Genomic DNA, 13,011 nt, shown 5'->3' with positions numbered 1-13,011 from the left:
GTAGCCTATCCCTTCTCCAGGAGATCTCCCCAACCCAGGAATCCAACCAGGGTCTCCTGCATTGCATGCAGATTCTTTACCAACTGAGCTACCAGGGAAGAATTTGATACTGTGGGCATCCCCAGGGATTCCACATGCCTGGGAATACAGCGTGAATGTGTCTGTGGACTTTGAGGACACAGCAGGTAGAACAGACCAGCCTGTAAACAAACACCTCCAGCTCCTACCTCCCCACCCCCAAAAGCCTCTTGGGCTCTTCATAGGGAGATGGCTCTTTCCTAGTCAGGCCTATCAGTCAGCCTTCAGTTGAAACCAGAAAGAGAAGACCTCTTGTATACAAAGCCCTCTCTTGGACAGTGGAGAAAAGAAGTAGGAAGTATGACTTTAGAGAGCTTATAATTTTGCTAAACCAAATGACATCATAGAGTGTGACAGAAAGCTGAGGTCTTGATTCACTGGTGTGTGTGTATCTTTAAGGATACTGTCTTTTTAACGTGACGGCATATTCATAAAGAGGGAATTTACCTTTTTATTTTTTTGCTGTGCTGGGTCTTCATTGCGGTGTGCAAGCTTTCTGTAGTTGTGGCATGCGGGTTCTCTAGTTGAGGCACACAAGCTTAGCTGCCCCAAGACATGTGGGATGTTTCTTCCCCGACCAGGGATCAAACCTGCATCCCGTGTGTTGGAAGGTAGATTCCTAACCACTGGACCATCAGGAAGTCCCAGGAATTTATTTTAAAAGATGTTTTTCGCAATGCCTGCAGCAGGTGCACGTAAAACAAAAATCTGAGGCTAGGATTGAATTGTGTGTCTATTTGTGTCTTTATGTAGGCTCTCCCCGATAGATTTTGTGTTGGTTTTTCAGAAGCACACAAACTGCATAAAAGGAAGTGCATCCACAATGAGCAGGCAGGGTTGAACCATCCATGTCTGCCCAGCCCCTGCCAGGGTCTGCAGGAGCCTGGCTGCTGTGGATAGTGCAGCCATCAGCTGGGCAGCCACAGGCTCACTGTGTCAGGCCTGTGGACCCTCGGAAGCTGTGACAAGATGGCCTGTTGTCTTCTCTTTTTCCAGTAAGCACTACCCTCTGTACTCCCTCAACGTGGCCTCCATGTGGCTGAAGCTAGGAAGACTGTACATGGGCCTGGAGAACAAAGCGGCTGGGGAGAGAGCCCTGAAGAAGGTGCGTGTGCGATGCAACTGGGCTGCCCAGTGCCCTGCACTTCCTTTCCTTGTACTTCCCTTCCTGCGGGACGTGGGTGACTGATAGAGCCACAGAGAATGACCAGCTGTGGGCCACCCTCTGGCCATAGGAGTGGGCAAAGGTGGGTTTGCAGGCAGCAGGGGACGAAGTAATTGCGCCTGTGGCAAGTTTGCGTCCTGACCCTCCTGTTGAGAAAGGTACGTCCACATTGTGGCTACAGGCTCACAGCTGTGAAGGGGGTACTGCCCTTGTGCCCTGGGAAGCCTTGGAAGTGCTGAATATGACCATGCTAAGAGGCCAGCATTATTAAAATGTCTTTTCTGATCCACTATAACAGATAAAAAGGAAAAAAAAAAAGGCCAAGGATAGGTCAGAAGACTGTGGTGAAGGAATTCTCCAAATTTCTGCTCTTCGGGGTTTATAGATTCATGATGCCCAATTGTGGTAAAGTCAAGGCATTTGGGCCTGGAGAGGCCCTCAGGGTGAGAATTATGCTTTTTAAAGTGAACCTAATAATCACTGACAGTGTTCACTGAGTCCGGTTACATGCCAGGACCTTCATGTGGTCCTTTTCTTTTAATTCTCAAAAAAAAAATGAGGCTTTCCCAGTGAATAAATTGAGATGCAAGCAGGTTAAGTAATTTGTTGAGGGTACATGGTGCGGTTCTCATTCAAACTGGGGTCTTTCCGAGTTGAAAGCTTCAAGTCTACCCACTCACGCTGGGACAAACACGCAGGGAGAACCAAGACTCTGGGTGTGGTGTTTGCCAGCTGCCCTGTGCCCAGTGGGTGAGAGCGCCAGGCCGTGCCCCTTTCCTTACAGAAGCACAGTCACTATTCTGCATCTTTCTTCTCATTGCTCTTTCTATGGATGTCAATAGCTGATGAAATACAATCGTTGGGACAGTCATTATCTATGGAGAAGCCCAAAGTTGATCAACTATAACCTTTGGGACAGTCTCTTTGTACCACTAAGAGAAACACCTTAGGGTCATGGACTAGGCCTGGATGCCAAACCCTCCAGATTCCCCAAACCTCCCCAGTATACTATACAGGAAGATGGAATACGGTCCCACATGGTGGAAGGAAGTGCCAGGGCCCACCCAGCCTGGACGTGGGAGTTAAGGATGAAATATTCTGGTTATGAACCACGGAATTGGTTTTTCTAAGACGACGTTTATTGCCTCGGTGAGGCTAGAGGAACATTAAGCAGTTAGGTCTCAGGTGCAGAGTAAGTAAACTGATTGCAGATCCCTGAAGGATAGAGTGGATCTGAGGAAGGAACGCATGTCCAGAGGTGAATGCAGGGAGTGAGGAGAGACATTTAAGTCACACAGTTCCTGAAGACCTGCACTCCCGCTGGTCTGAGACCTAGGAAGAGAATAGGAACAGAAAGGAAGGCTGCTCAACAGTCACAAGCCGTCAAAAATTCCCTGTTTGAGGGAATGGGAATGATTTAAGTGTTTCTATCTGTGAATAATACCTTTGAACACAGAAGAGCAAGATAAATTATTATGGATTACGTTGGCTATGTCATTCCTATATGCCAGACACTGTTCTAAACACTTGATGTATACCAGCAACTCTGAGAGGGAGGTATTGCTCCTGTTTTATTATTACAGATGAGGAAACTGAGGCACAGAGTGGTTAAGTTAATTGCCCAAGGTCACACAGCTAGGAAGGATGGAGCCACCACACTCTCATTGGAAAGAAATCTTATTAAATATATTCTCTCTGGATTCCTCATGCCTATTTTTAGGTTTTTTAAAGAATACATAAAAAGACATCAGCATACACTTTTCGAAAGGGAAAAATGATTTGGTCGTGTCTTACGCATTAGTGATATGAACTAAAATCAGAAAGGTTTGTCCCTAAATCATTTCTCTATCATTTCTTCAGCTACTGAAGAATGTTTTCCTCAACAGTAGAGACTGGATGACTAGATATGAGACAATCTTGTCTTTTTCCTTTTTTTTTTTTTTTGAAAGCCAGAGGCTCTGACAGCCACTTAGTATCCTGCACCGTCAAGCAGAGAAGTCTAGCCTGAATTAAAGTCAGCCTAGGGCAGGGAGAGGGGGCTGGCTTCAAACTCTCAACCCCTGTTCCTCTCTCTCCTAGGCCATCGCCATCATGGAAGTAGCTCATGGCAAAGACCATCCGTACATTTCTGAGATCAAACAGGAAATTGAAAGCCACTGAAACTATGCCGACATTTTAGTTTTTATTTAAATTCTAGTGCAGAAACCTTCAAGGAGTTGACTATTTCAGATCATTCACGTCACGCCAGCATTTCTCTAAACTCACTGAATGAAAACATGACTTGCACTTAAACCTTGCACATGGCTTACTTGGACATTGATCTTAATCTTTGACCTAAAATATCAAATTCAGTTTTGAATGCTTCCCCCCACCCCAAGAGATAATGGCATGGTTTCATATATTATACTTCAGACAGATTGTGTCCAAAGATTTAAAACTGTAGTTATTTTCCCCTTCACGACTACTGTAATGTTCTGAGCAAACATGAATGATGAAAGAGAATAAAAAACATAATAGTATTTGAAGTTTGTGTTTTCCTCTGTTGGGTGAAGTGAAAGTTGCTCTGTCATGTTTGATTCTTTGCCACCCCATGGACTGTAGCTTACCAGGCTCCTCTGTGGAATTCTCCAGGCAAGAATACTGGAATGGGTTGCCATTCCCTCCACCAGGGGACCTTCCCAACCAAGAGATCGAGCCCAGGTCTCCCACATTTCAGGCAGATTCTCTACCATCTGAGTAACGTAGGAAGCCCCCTCTGTTGGTTGGGGGAACATCAGAGACATCACTAGGTGGACAAAGGTCCATCTAGTCAAAGCTATGGTTTTTTCCAGTAGTCATGTACGGATGTGAGAGTTGGACCATAAAGAAGGCTGAGCACTGAAAAATTGATGCTTTTGAACTGTGATGCTGGAGAAGATTCTTGAAAGTCCCTTGGACAGAAACGAGATCAAACCAGTCAATCCCAAAGGAAATCAACCCTGAATATTCACTGGAAAGACTAATGCTGAAGCTGAAGCTTCAATACTTTGGCCACCTGCTGCAAAGAGCCGACTCATTGGAAGACCCTGATGCTGGGAAAGACTCAGGGCAGGAAGAGAGGAGGACGACAGCAGGTGAGCTGGATGGATGGCATCATTGATACAACGGACATCATGAGTTTGAGCAAACTCTGGGAGATTGTGAAGGACAGGGAAGCCTGGTGTGATGCAGTCCATGGGGTCACAAAGAGTCAGACAAGACTTAGTGACTGAACAACTAGTGTCTTTTTCGTTTCGGTTATTGTGTTCCTCATCTCTGGTTTTCTTTGTTCTCTGATTTTTTGTTAAAAACTTGCTCTGTGCATCCATTCTTCCCCCGAGTCCTTTACAGTCATTACCGTGAACACTTTTCGCTGGTAGATTGCCTATCTTCACTTCACTTAGTTCTGGCATCTTTGTCTGGTTCCTTTGCCTGGAACATCTTCCTCTGCCACCTCATTTTGTCTGAATTGCTGTTTGTATTTTATGTGTGTGGTAGCTTTGTTGCGTTTCTCGACCTTGGAGAAGTGGCCCTCTGTAGGAGACGTCCTCTGTTTCCCAGCAGAACACTCCCCCTCTCGTTGCCCAAGCTGTATGCTCGAAAGTTCCCCCTAAAAGAGCTGCATGTATCCTTCTTTTGGGGGGCTATGTGGGTGGTCTGGTAAGTTTGGCCCCTAGTCTGGTTGGTTGTCATCCCTGCCTTGTATGGATGCTGCTGGTTAGTGGGGCCTGGTCTTGAGGCAGCTGGCCTTGGAACCCTTGGGGGCCTTGGAGTGGTGCCGGCTCACTGGTGGGCAGTGTCAGGGCCCAGAAGCCGCCGGGGCTGTTGCCTGCCCCCTGGTGGGTGACGTCAGGCCCTGGACTTAGTGCTGGCCTATCGGTAGGCAGAGCTGGGTCCTGGAGTTTGGTTACGGGGCTCAGAGATACCAGAGCTGTTGTCGGATTGCTGGGAGGACCAGGGGAGACCCAGTTCCTGGGTCTGGTTACTGGAGACCATCATTGGAGACCGGTTATTGACACAGTTGGGTGTGGAGTCTGGGTGTCTGAAAGCTTGTGTTGCCCTGCTAGTGGGCAGTGTCAGGGACTGGCTGATTCCAGGGTAGGGTCTGGTCTCTCTTTTGGGTGAACTCATTCCACTGCAAGATTGTGGTTTTCTTTGGTGTGGTGTCTGCCCCCTGGTAAATAAGGCTGGTCTAGAGGCTAGAGCAGGGCTGGGGCCTGTCTGCTGGCAGACAGAGGTGGATGCTGGACTCCTGGTGGGCAGGGCCCGTCTAAAGGTGTTTTGAGAGGTGGCTGTGGGCTCAGGAAGCTTCTAGGCAGCCTGTGTACTAATGAATGAGGCTGTGTCACTTCCCCAGTTAGCTGGTTGGCCCGAGGCAGCCCAGCGCTGGCCCCTACAGGCTGTTGGGTGGGGCCCAGTTTGGGCACTAATGTGCTGGAGGGAGGATCCCACGATGGCACCTGCCCCAGTGGCCACGTGGTAGAACGCCCCTCAGTATGGCTGCCGCCAGTGTCTATATCTACAGGATAAGCCACAGCCATCCCTGCCTCTCAAGACCTGCAGGTCAGTTTCGCCCAGGCTCCTATCAAATTGCTGCTTTTTGCTGGGTCCCTAAGTGCGAGAGGTTTTGCGTGCACCCTTTAAGAGTGGAGTCACTGTTTCCCCCAGTCCTGTGGGGCTGCTGAAATTAAGTCCCTTGGGCCTTCAAAGCCAAGTGCTCTGGGGGCTTATCTTCCTAGTGCAGAACCCCCAGGCGGGAGAGACTGATGGGAGGCTCAGAGCCCTCACTCCTGTGGGAGAACCACTGCAGTCGAGTTATTTTCCAGTTTGTGGGTCACCCAGGGAGCGTGGCACTTGATGATGTCCCGAGTTTGCCCCTGCTGCCCCTTCTCTTTGCGGTTCCTTCTCTTGTGTCTTTAGTTGTAGAAGATCTTTGCTGGTGGGTTCCAGCTTGCTCATCAGTGGTGGTGCTGCAGACAGTTGTGATTTTGGGGGTGTTTGTGAGAGGAGGGGAGCTGAGGCTCTGAGGATCTCCTGTTAGCTTTTCTTTTCAAACACGACATCGTTTTTCTTTTGAAGACGTATCACTGTCTTGTTGCCACAGTCAGCTTCTACGCAGAATGGCCCGTGTGTTTAGTGAAGTTTGCTTGCATCTCCTGTCACCCCTTGTGGCTTATGGTGCCTCCCATCTTCATGACGTGAAACAAGCCGGGACGCCTCTGTGGGTGAGTGACTCCTTGTACAGTAATAGGGTTGAAAAATGGGTTAGTCGTTGAAGCGGTTATAGTGCCCTGTTACTCATCAAAGAAACAGGAAAAGTGTCCACCCTCATCACCAGGGGCTCCCTGTGAGAGTCTATGGCAGTTGATCAGTTGGCTGAAAATACGGGCCAGGGCTGTGCTCTGCCCAGCTCAATCGTGTCCAGCTCTTTGCAACCCCCTGGACTGCAGCCCACCAGGCTCCTCTGTCCATGGGATTCTCCAGGCAAGAATACTGGAGTGGGTAGCCATGCCCTCCTCCAGCGGACCTTCCCAACCCAGGGATCGAACCCACATCTCTTGTGTCTCCTGCATCGGCGGGCAGATTATGTACCACTGTGCCACCTGGGAAGCCATTTTTAAAGAGATGAGTCATGCTGTTAGTAAACTTGAAAGACAAAAACGAGAATTTGGGTTTTCTATCGCAGCCTCTGCCTGTCTTCTCTCCCTCGACAGATCGGGATGTAAGTAAATGACGGTGGGGTGGGGACAGCACATTCTTGGCGTTTAATAAGGGTTATCACTAGCAGTGAGAAAGCGCCATTTCTAGGCTCTTCACACTCCATTTACTTAGCAATTACCCCTTTCAGGTTTTGTTCTAACAATGATGACTTTGGGAAATTTCAAACTAATTCTTCAGCGTGTTATACAGGAATGAAAAGTGGGTAGAAATAAATGGGCTTTAAAGAAGTTAACAAGCAGGTTTTTCCCAGGCACATTTGCCTATGAAAATAACCCAAAAAGTGAGCAGATGCTTTCAACTAAGGCAAAACATACAGAGTACAGAAAAGACTCAACTGTTTTCTCTGGGAAAAAAAAAAAAGTTTATTGCATTTGGAAGTCAATAGATATCTTTTACAAAAAAGGTTAGAATAAAGATCTCACATTTGTAAAGGCACATATGAAACATTTTACAGCAATGACAAGGGCAGTGAGGACGTAAAACAATACACAACTAGGACCAATATCTAAAGACTTTATAAAAACAGATAAGAAACAGTGCAAAAATACTGTCAAAAGTCAGTTTCATACACTTCATAACTGCGTATAAAACTGGCAAGCATAAGCTTATTTACTGATATAAAAAAAGCACATAGAAGAGCATGCATAGATTTATTTAAGGCTTTTAATATTTTCGAGAGAGTCTATAAAAGTAAAGTTGACATTTGAATATTAATCACTCCCCAACTCAGGGAATGTCCTACAAATGTCTCCCCCTCCCCCTCTCCTTACAACTAGCTAGTCGTAATGAGACTGGACTTCCATCTTGCATGGTAGCAAGTGGACACCTCGGGGAGAAGAACGTGTTCTCAGGATCCCAAGTGCCCACTCTGGAATGCATGTCTCACAGCAAGAACTCGATAGGTGGTGAAATGTCCAGGTCAGCCCTTGCCAGCCAGCCAGCCAGCCAGCCACGCACGGCTGAGAGCCCTGCAGTTCAGTGGTGCTGGATGTCAGAAGGCTTCCGTGGACTGACTCAAGAACCTTAAGAACAAACCGGTTTCTACATTAGGGACTTGTCTGGACATCCGAAATGAGGCCTATTAAATGTCAACTGGCTTGAATGATATAAAAACTGACAACATATTAAAGACAGAGACCAAGGAAAACTTCAAAATACTGAATTAAGTAGCACAATTACAGTCCAGTGAAACAAAACAGATTAGCATGTTACTTGATGTAACACAGGTTACATAAGGTTACACATTTAATAGTCATCTGCATATGTAAACCCTTTTTTATCCCATTTACATATATATCCTCAAGCAAGTCAGTTGACTATTGAAGGAACTAAGGACATACACAGGAAATCATCTCTGATGAAGAGTAACCTTACTTTTGAAAGGAGAAGTTTGATAGATTTTAAAGATTCCAAACTGGCAAGAAAGTTCAGTCAAAGGAAGTTGCAGTAACATCTTACAGTGTTCACGCTGGGGGCAGAAAATGGCTCTGAATTACAGCTCTCAGTTCCAAGCTGAAGGTATTTATTAGCTAACACTGCAATTCAGGGAGGTGGGCGGCCCCTGAGAAATGCTGAGAATACCAGGTACCTCTGCTCAGAGCCAGCCGAGCTCAACTCGGAGCAGGATTCCTGAGCTGTTAGCAAAACAGTTCCACCCCAAAGCACAGAAAGACCCCAATCCAATGTTTCCAGGCTTGTCCCCAAGACCTCTGTCAGGTAAGGCAGCCTCTGTGTTTCCCTTGAGGAGGAGGTTGGGAAGAAAGGTCCCATCACAGACTGGATGAATAGCAATCCTGCCCCTCCCTAGACAGCTGTGCAGCTTGTAAAAAGTCCGCAAAGAGCCCAGAGCTCCACCCATTTCACCAGACCAGCTAGGCTCTGTAGGGGCCACGATGAAAGGAACACGGTCTGCAGGAAGGGGCTGGAGACGATCTGACTCACACATGTCATGATGCCAAAGGCAGTCACTGGGGATCCATAAAAGGTCACCTCAAAATAAGCCTGAGAGACTGCTGCAATCTTTGTTCAAACAGGACTGATTATCGAATCCAGCTTTTCGTTCATCCCTTCTAGTCCTGAATGACAGTGTTGATCACCAAGGGGAAAGAGAGGGTGGAAGGTCAGCTTCCTGGTTGCTGACAGCACCTGGCTATTTTCATTCTGGTTACTTCCATTTGCCAGATTCTATTCCTTGAAACCACGCAAGTGCCAGATTTTACTTTTTGAAACTAGAAGCATGTTAAGATAAGAATTAGATTTCCTAATTTTATAATTTGGAGAGATTTTAAAGAGTGAGTCCCTATGACTAGACTCAACCATTTTGTAAGGGTTGCACCAGGAGGGTAAGGAAGGAAAAGGTGTTGCTGTCGAGAGCTGCTCCATAAAAGCAAATGAGAAAAGGAAAGGTCGGCACCCTCCTAAGTGCACGTGGGGTGCTCTTAGAAAGGAGAGGGTGACATCAGAAAGTATTCCCACCTGTGCTCTCAAGTGAGCCAGGGAACTGCCGTTATGTATTGACATCCTCCTGGTTCTCATGCGCTGATTACAAACACGGCATGCTGGGAAGGGGGTGCTCCACTCTGCAGCCACCCGGGGGCCCCCAGGAGAGACACAGTCAAGACGCCCAGGAGCAGTGATGGCTAATTCCAGAGCTGCGTGGATGAGCAAAACATTCTGCTGAAAAGGCTGCCAGCAAAGGGAGGGCCACTAGCAAGCAAGGGGAGGGGTCTTCCTGAGCAGTGGATCGAGGCAGGGAGCAGAACGCAGAACGTTCTTCAAGCTCTCCCACAACAGCGAGGACACAGTTTAAAACGACCAGCGAGGATGCCACCAATCTTCCCACTGCAGCCAGGTCTTACCTAGGAGTGAGGCCTCACTTGCACCCCTCTGACCTCGCAGAGAAGGACGGAGTAGGAGAGACACCCCTGAGTTCAAAAAGTTCTTTGAGTCCAGAACGTTTTGATAGCAACTCCACAGCTGATCTATAAAAGCCTTCCTCTTCCTCCCCCCATTTACAGCTCTTCTCTGGGCAAGCTCCTGGTGTTTTGGGGAAAGAATGTCCTTGACAGCCCAAAGCATGGCAGAGGGAACAGACACTTTCTAGACAGATGTTCATCATAGTCCGGCTTGCCCATCAGCTCATGCCCTCCTGTCTTAAAATGTCCTTGAATTTATTTTTAAAATGGGAAGGCTGACCGAAGCTGAACAATAGGAACTGATGCACGTCCTCCCTTTTACGGCACCAAACAACAATAAATTATGCGGCCTTGTGACATCGATTGGATGCCAGATATTCAATGCCAGCCTCATGGACATTTAACAGAGAACTTTTTAGTCTGGCCTTGAGAAAGAAGATGCAGCTATAATAAGCTGGAAAAAATAAGTAAAGTAGTAAGCTGAGTTTCTACCCATCTGAGTTTCTAATGGAAATTCAAAAGCTCAGAGCAGGCAGGATAAAGGTTGTGTATTCGGCAAGCAGGTCATCGAATTTTCAGGGTAATACATATGAGTTGGCAGAATTTGATTGAATACACCTGCCCATTTCTCCCAGAAATGTTGCTGCTCCTTTTACCAGTAAGGTCTTCTGCCCCCAAATGTCTTAGAAGCTGAGGCAAAGAGAAAGACCACTCTGCTACCTTGCTCATAACTCAGAAGTGTCAAACGTATTCTTAATGTCCTAGAGATTTCCACCCGGTAGGGCCAACTAGGACTATTTTAACCCCATAGGCCCAACTAGTTTGTCACCCATAAAGTTCTAGACCAATGGAAATTTTGTGCAGTCGCCATGAAAACCCCAAATTTCTCCATTGGAAAGTAGTGCTAGATGAATTGTTACTTTGCTCACAAAAAGAAATGAGTAAATAAGAGCAGGATAAATGCCTGATAAAATCCCTAGGCCATAAAACAAAACACAGTTGCAGAAGAATCTTTGGTAAAACATGAGGAAACTGAATTCCCACAAAGAGCCACCTTAACAGCCCAACAGGAATTACCTGGTGCTTCTGGAAGTTTCTTACTCTAGGATGCTGACAGTTATTCCCAACACGAAAGAGGAATGAAGGGTAGATTAACACTGATATACCTGGGACTCAATCCCCATTCCTTGAATCTAAGCTCCCTGGCAAACATATTAGAAGGCCCCTGTGCTTACCCACCCCTTGATCTCAATTGATTGACAGATTCCTTCCCCCCTCCACAAAAATCAGTAACTCTACCCACTTTCTCCACTTTCTCCATCATACACATGACTGGAAGTGGGGGAGAGATTTGAAAGCACATTTTGCTTTGCCACTCTGGACACCTTTGGGCCCACAGATTATGTTCCATAACCACTGGGCTGAGGCCAGCTAATACGGACTATACATCAAGAAAGAACAACAGCTGAAAACCCCCAGACATATGCTTATGAGAATCCAAAGTGCGTGGAGATCTCTGCAAAGTGTGACTCCAAGCCCCAGGAGACAGTCCACTCATCAAGTGAGGCAAGGGTCGCTGCAGCAAGGGCAAGGGCCCTTCACAGAAAGAACCCAATGTACACGCTTTCGTGTTCATTAGCTCTTGAGAAAAGACATATGGCGCATTGGGATCCACACTAATCAAGGGGAAGAAACAAAGTGTACATATTAGGTTGATCCAAGTGAATTTTCTGTCATTGTGAATTTTAAAAATGGTCCAAATACTGGAAATTTCATAGGAGTCAACCTGGAAAAGGATAAGAAAGGTCAGCAACTGGATCAGAGTGCTGACTTACTGTAGCCACCAGGGTTTATAGAAAGAGCTGAGTGTAGGCAGGATAAAGGTTAAATGTGTCCTGGGCAACCAATGGACAAGTCCCACGGGACCCCACCCAGCAGAGCCCACAAGGACCCTCTATCCAGACTGATGGAGGAAGGTGCCAGAGGACCAAGGAACTTGGAGGCAAATGACTAATGACAGTCAAAACAATAGTCGTGCTTCTCAATCTAGGACCACAAATGTAGAAGTAAAGTTCTCCAAAGTTTATTACTCAAAACAGTCCACGTGGAGATGTCCCTGACCTTACTGTTCTCTCCAGCTGAGGGGAGGAACCCCATTCCTTGCCTATAAAGGGACCAGCGATTGGCATCCCTGCCTAAAGCCACCAAATCCTTATCTGCTTCCCATCCAGGGAAAGAGATGGGTCTAAAGATAAATACAGCCAAAAGGTGGTGTCTCCTTAGAGCCTAAGGATTCCAGTAAAGCACAGCAGGACATGGTCTGGCTTTGCTGGCAGCCTCAGCTCAGCTCAAGGATGAAGACATCAAACTCAGCTCCCCCTGGTCCAAGGACTACAGTAAACAAGGATGAACCCTGGGTCAACGCATCCAAATGAGATGGATGAAAGAAAGAAGACATTTCAACCAGAAAAGCTGCAAACCCAGAGTCCTGAAAGTTTTGGACAGCCTTGTGGTGACACAGTGTCTTTTTTTTCCCCCCTCCATTTTTTATTTTTCCCCACTGCAGCAACAAACCCCGGCAGCTCCAGCTTCAGACTTGATATGTTGTCAGGAACTCATTCCAAAAGCTCTAACTAGATAACTAATTTAATACACTTTGCTTCAAGGTTTATTCCTTGGCTTGCTTCCCAGATATAAAGCATCTCTGGGCAATTATGATGCAGATGCCACTGAAAGGACTTTAAATGGCTGCTGCTAATTTAACAGGAGATAGGTTGGCATTTACTGGAGATGCGAAAAGGAATGCAAAAGGGGCTGAAGGACCAAAAGCATTTGTTTTTAAAAACAAAATACGGGGAATCACTTTTAAATGTTTTCCTTCGCGTTTCAATATAAACTCTGGCTAGGAAGTTGGATACCGAACCAACTTCTTCAAGTATCCAAGAAGTTGGATACTTCTTCTCTACATTTTGTGCATTCATGAATATTCCCTTCGCACCAAGTGGCAACAGTGGGTGAGTTGAAAGGAGGTCCAGAGTGGTGGGCTCAAAGAGACTGCACATCTACTCGCTGCCCACATGAGACATCAACAGTGCCCATGTGGGGGGCTGAGAG

The 13,011-nt window shown here is 46.7% G+C and overlaps 1 protein-coding gene across 2 annotated transcripts in view; it reads left to right on the top strand.

Annotated features, from left to right (window-relative positions):
* Nucleotides 1-3,762, top strand: part of SMYD2 (SET and MYND domain containing 2) — a 53,860-nt gene extending 50,098 nt beyond the window's left edge. For both annotated transcript variants that reach the window (XM_069544953.1, XM_069544952.1), the window contains 2 exons: nt 1,075-1,183; nt 3,323-3,762. In XM_069544953.1, the coding sequence (XP_069401054.1) occupies nt 1,075-1,183; nt 3,323-3,403 (190 nt within the window). In that variant the 3' untranslated portion in view covers nt 3,404-3,762. The remainder of the gene's footprint in view (nt 1-1,074; nt 1,184-3,322) is intronic.
* The last annotated feature ends 9,249 nt before the right edge of the window (nt 3,763-13,011 follow it).

Source organism: Ovis canadensis, chromosome 12 (assembly GCF_042477335.2).
Source record: "Ovis canadensis isolate MfBH-ARS-UI-01 breed Bighorn chromosome 12, ARS-UI_OviCan_v2, whole genome shotgun sequence".
Taxonomy (NCBI): Eukaryota; Metazoa; Chordata; class Mammalia; order Artiodactyla; family Bovidae; genus Ovis; species Ovis canadensis.
This window is presented reverse-complemented; position numbering and strand designations above follow the sequence as displayed.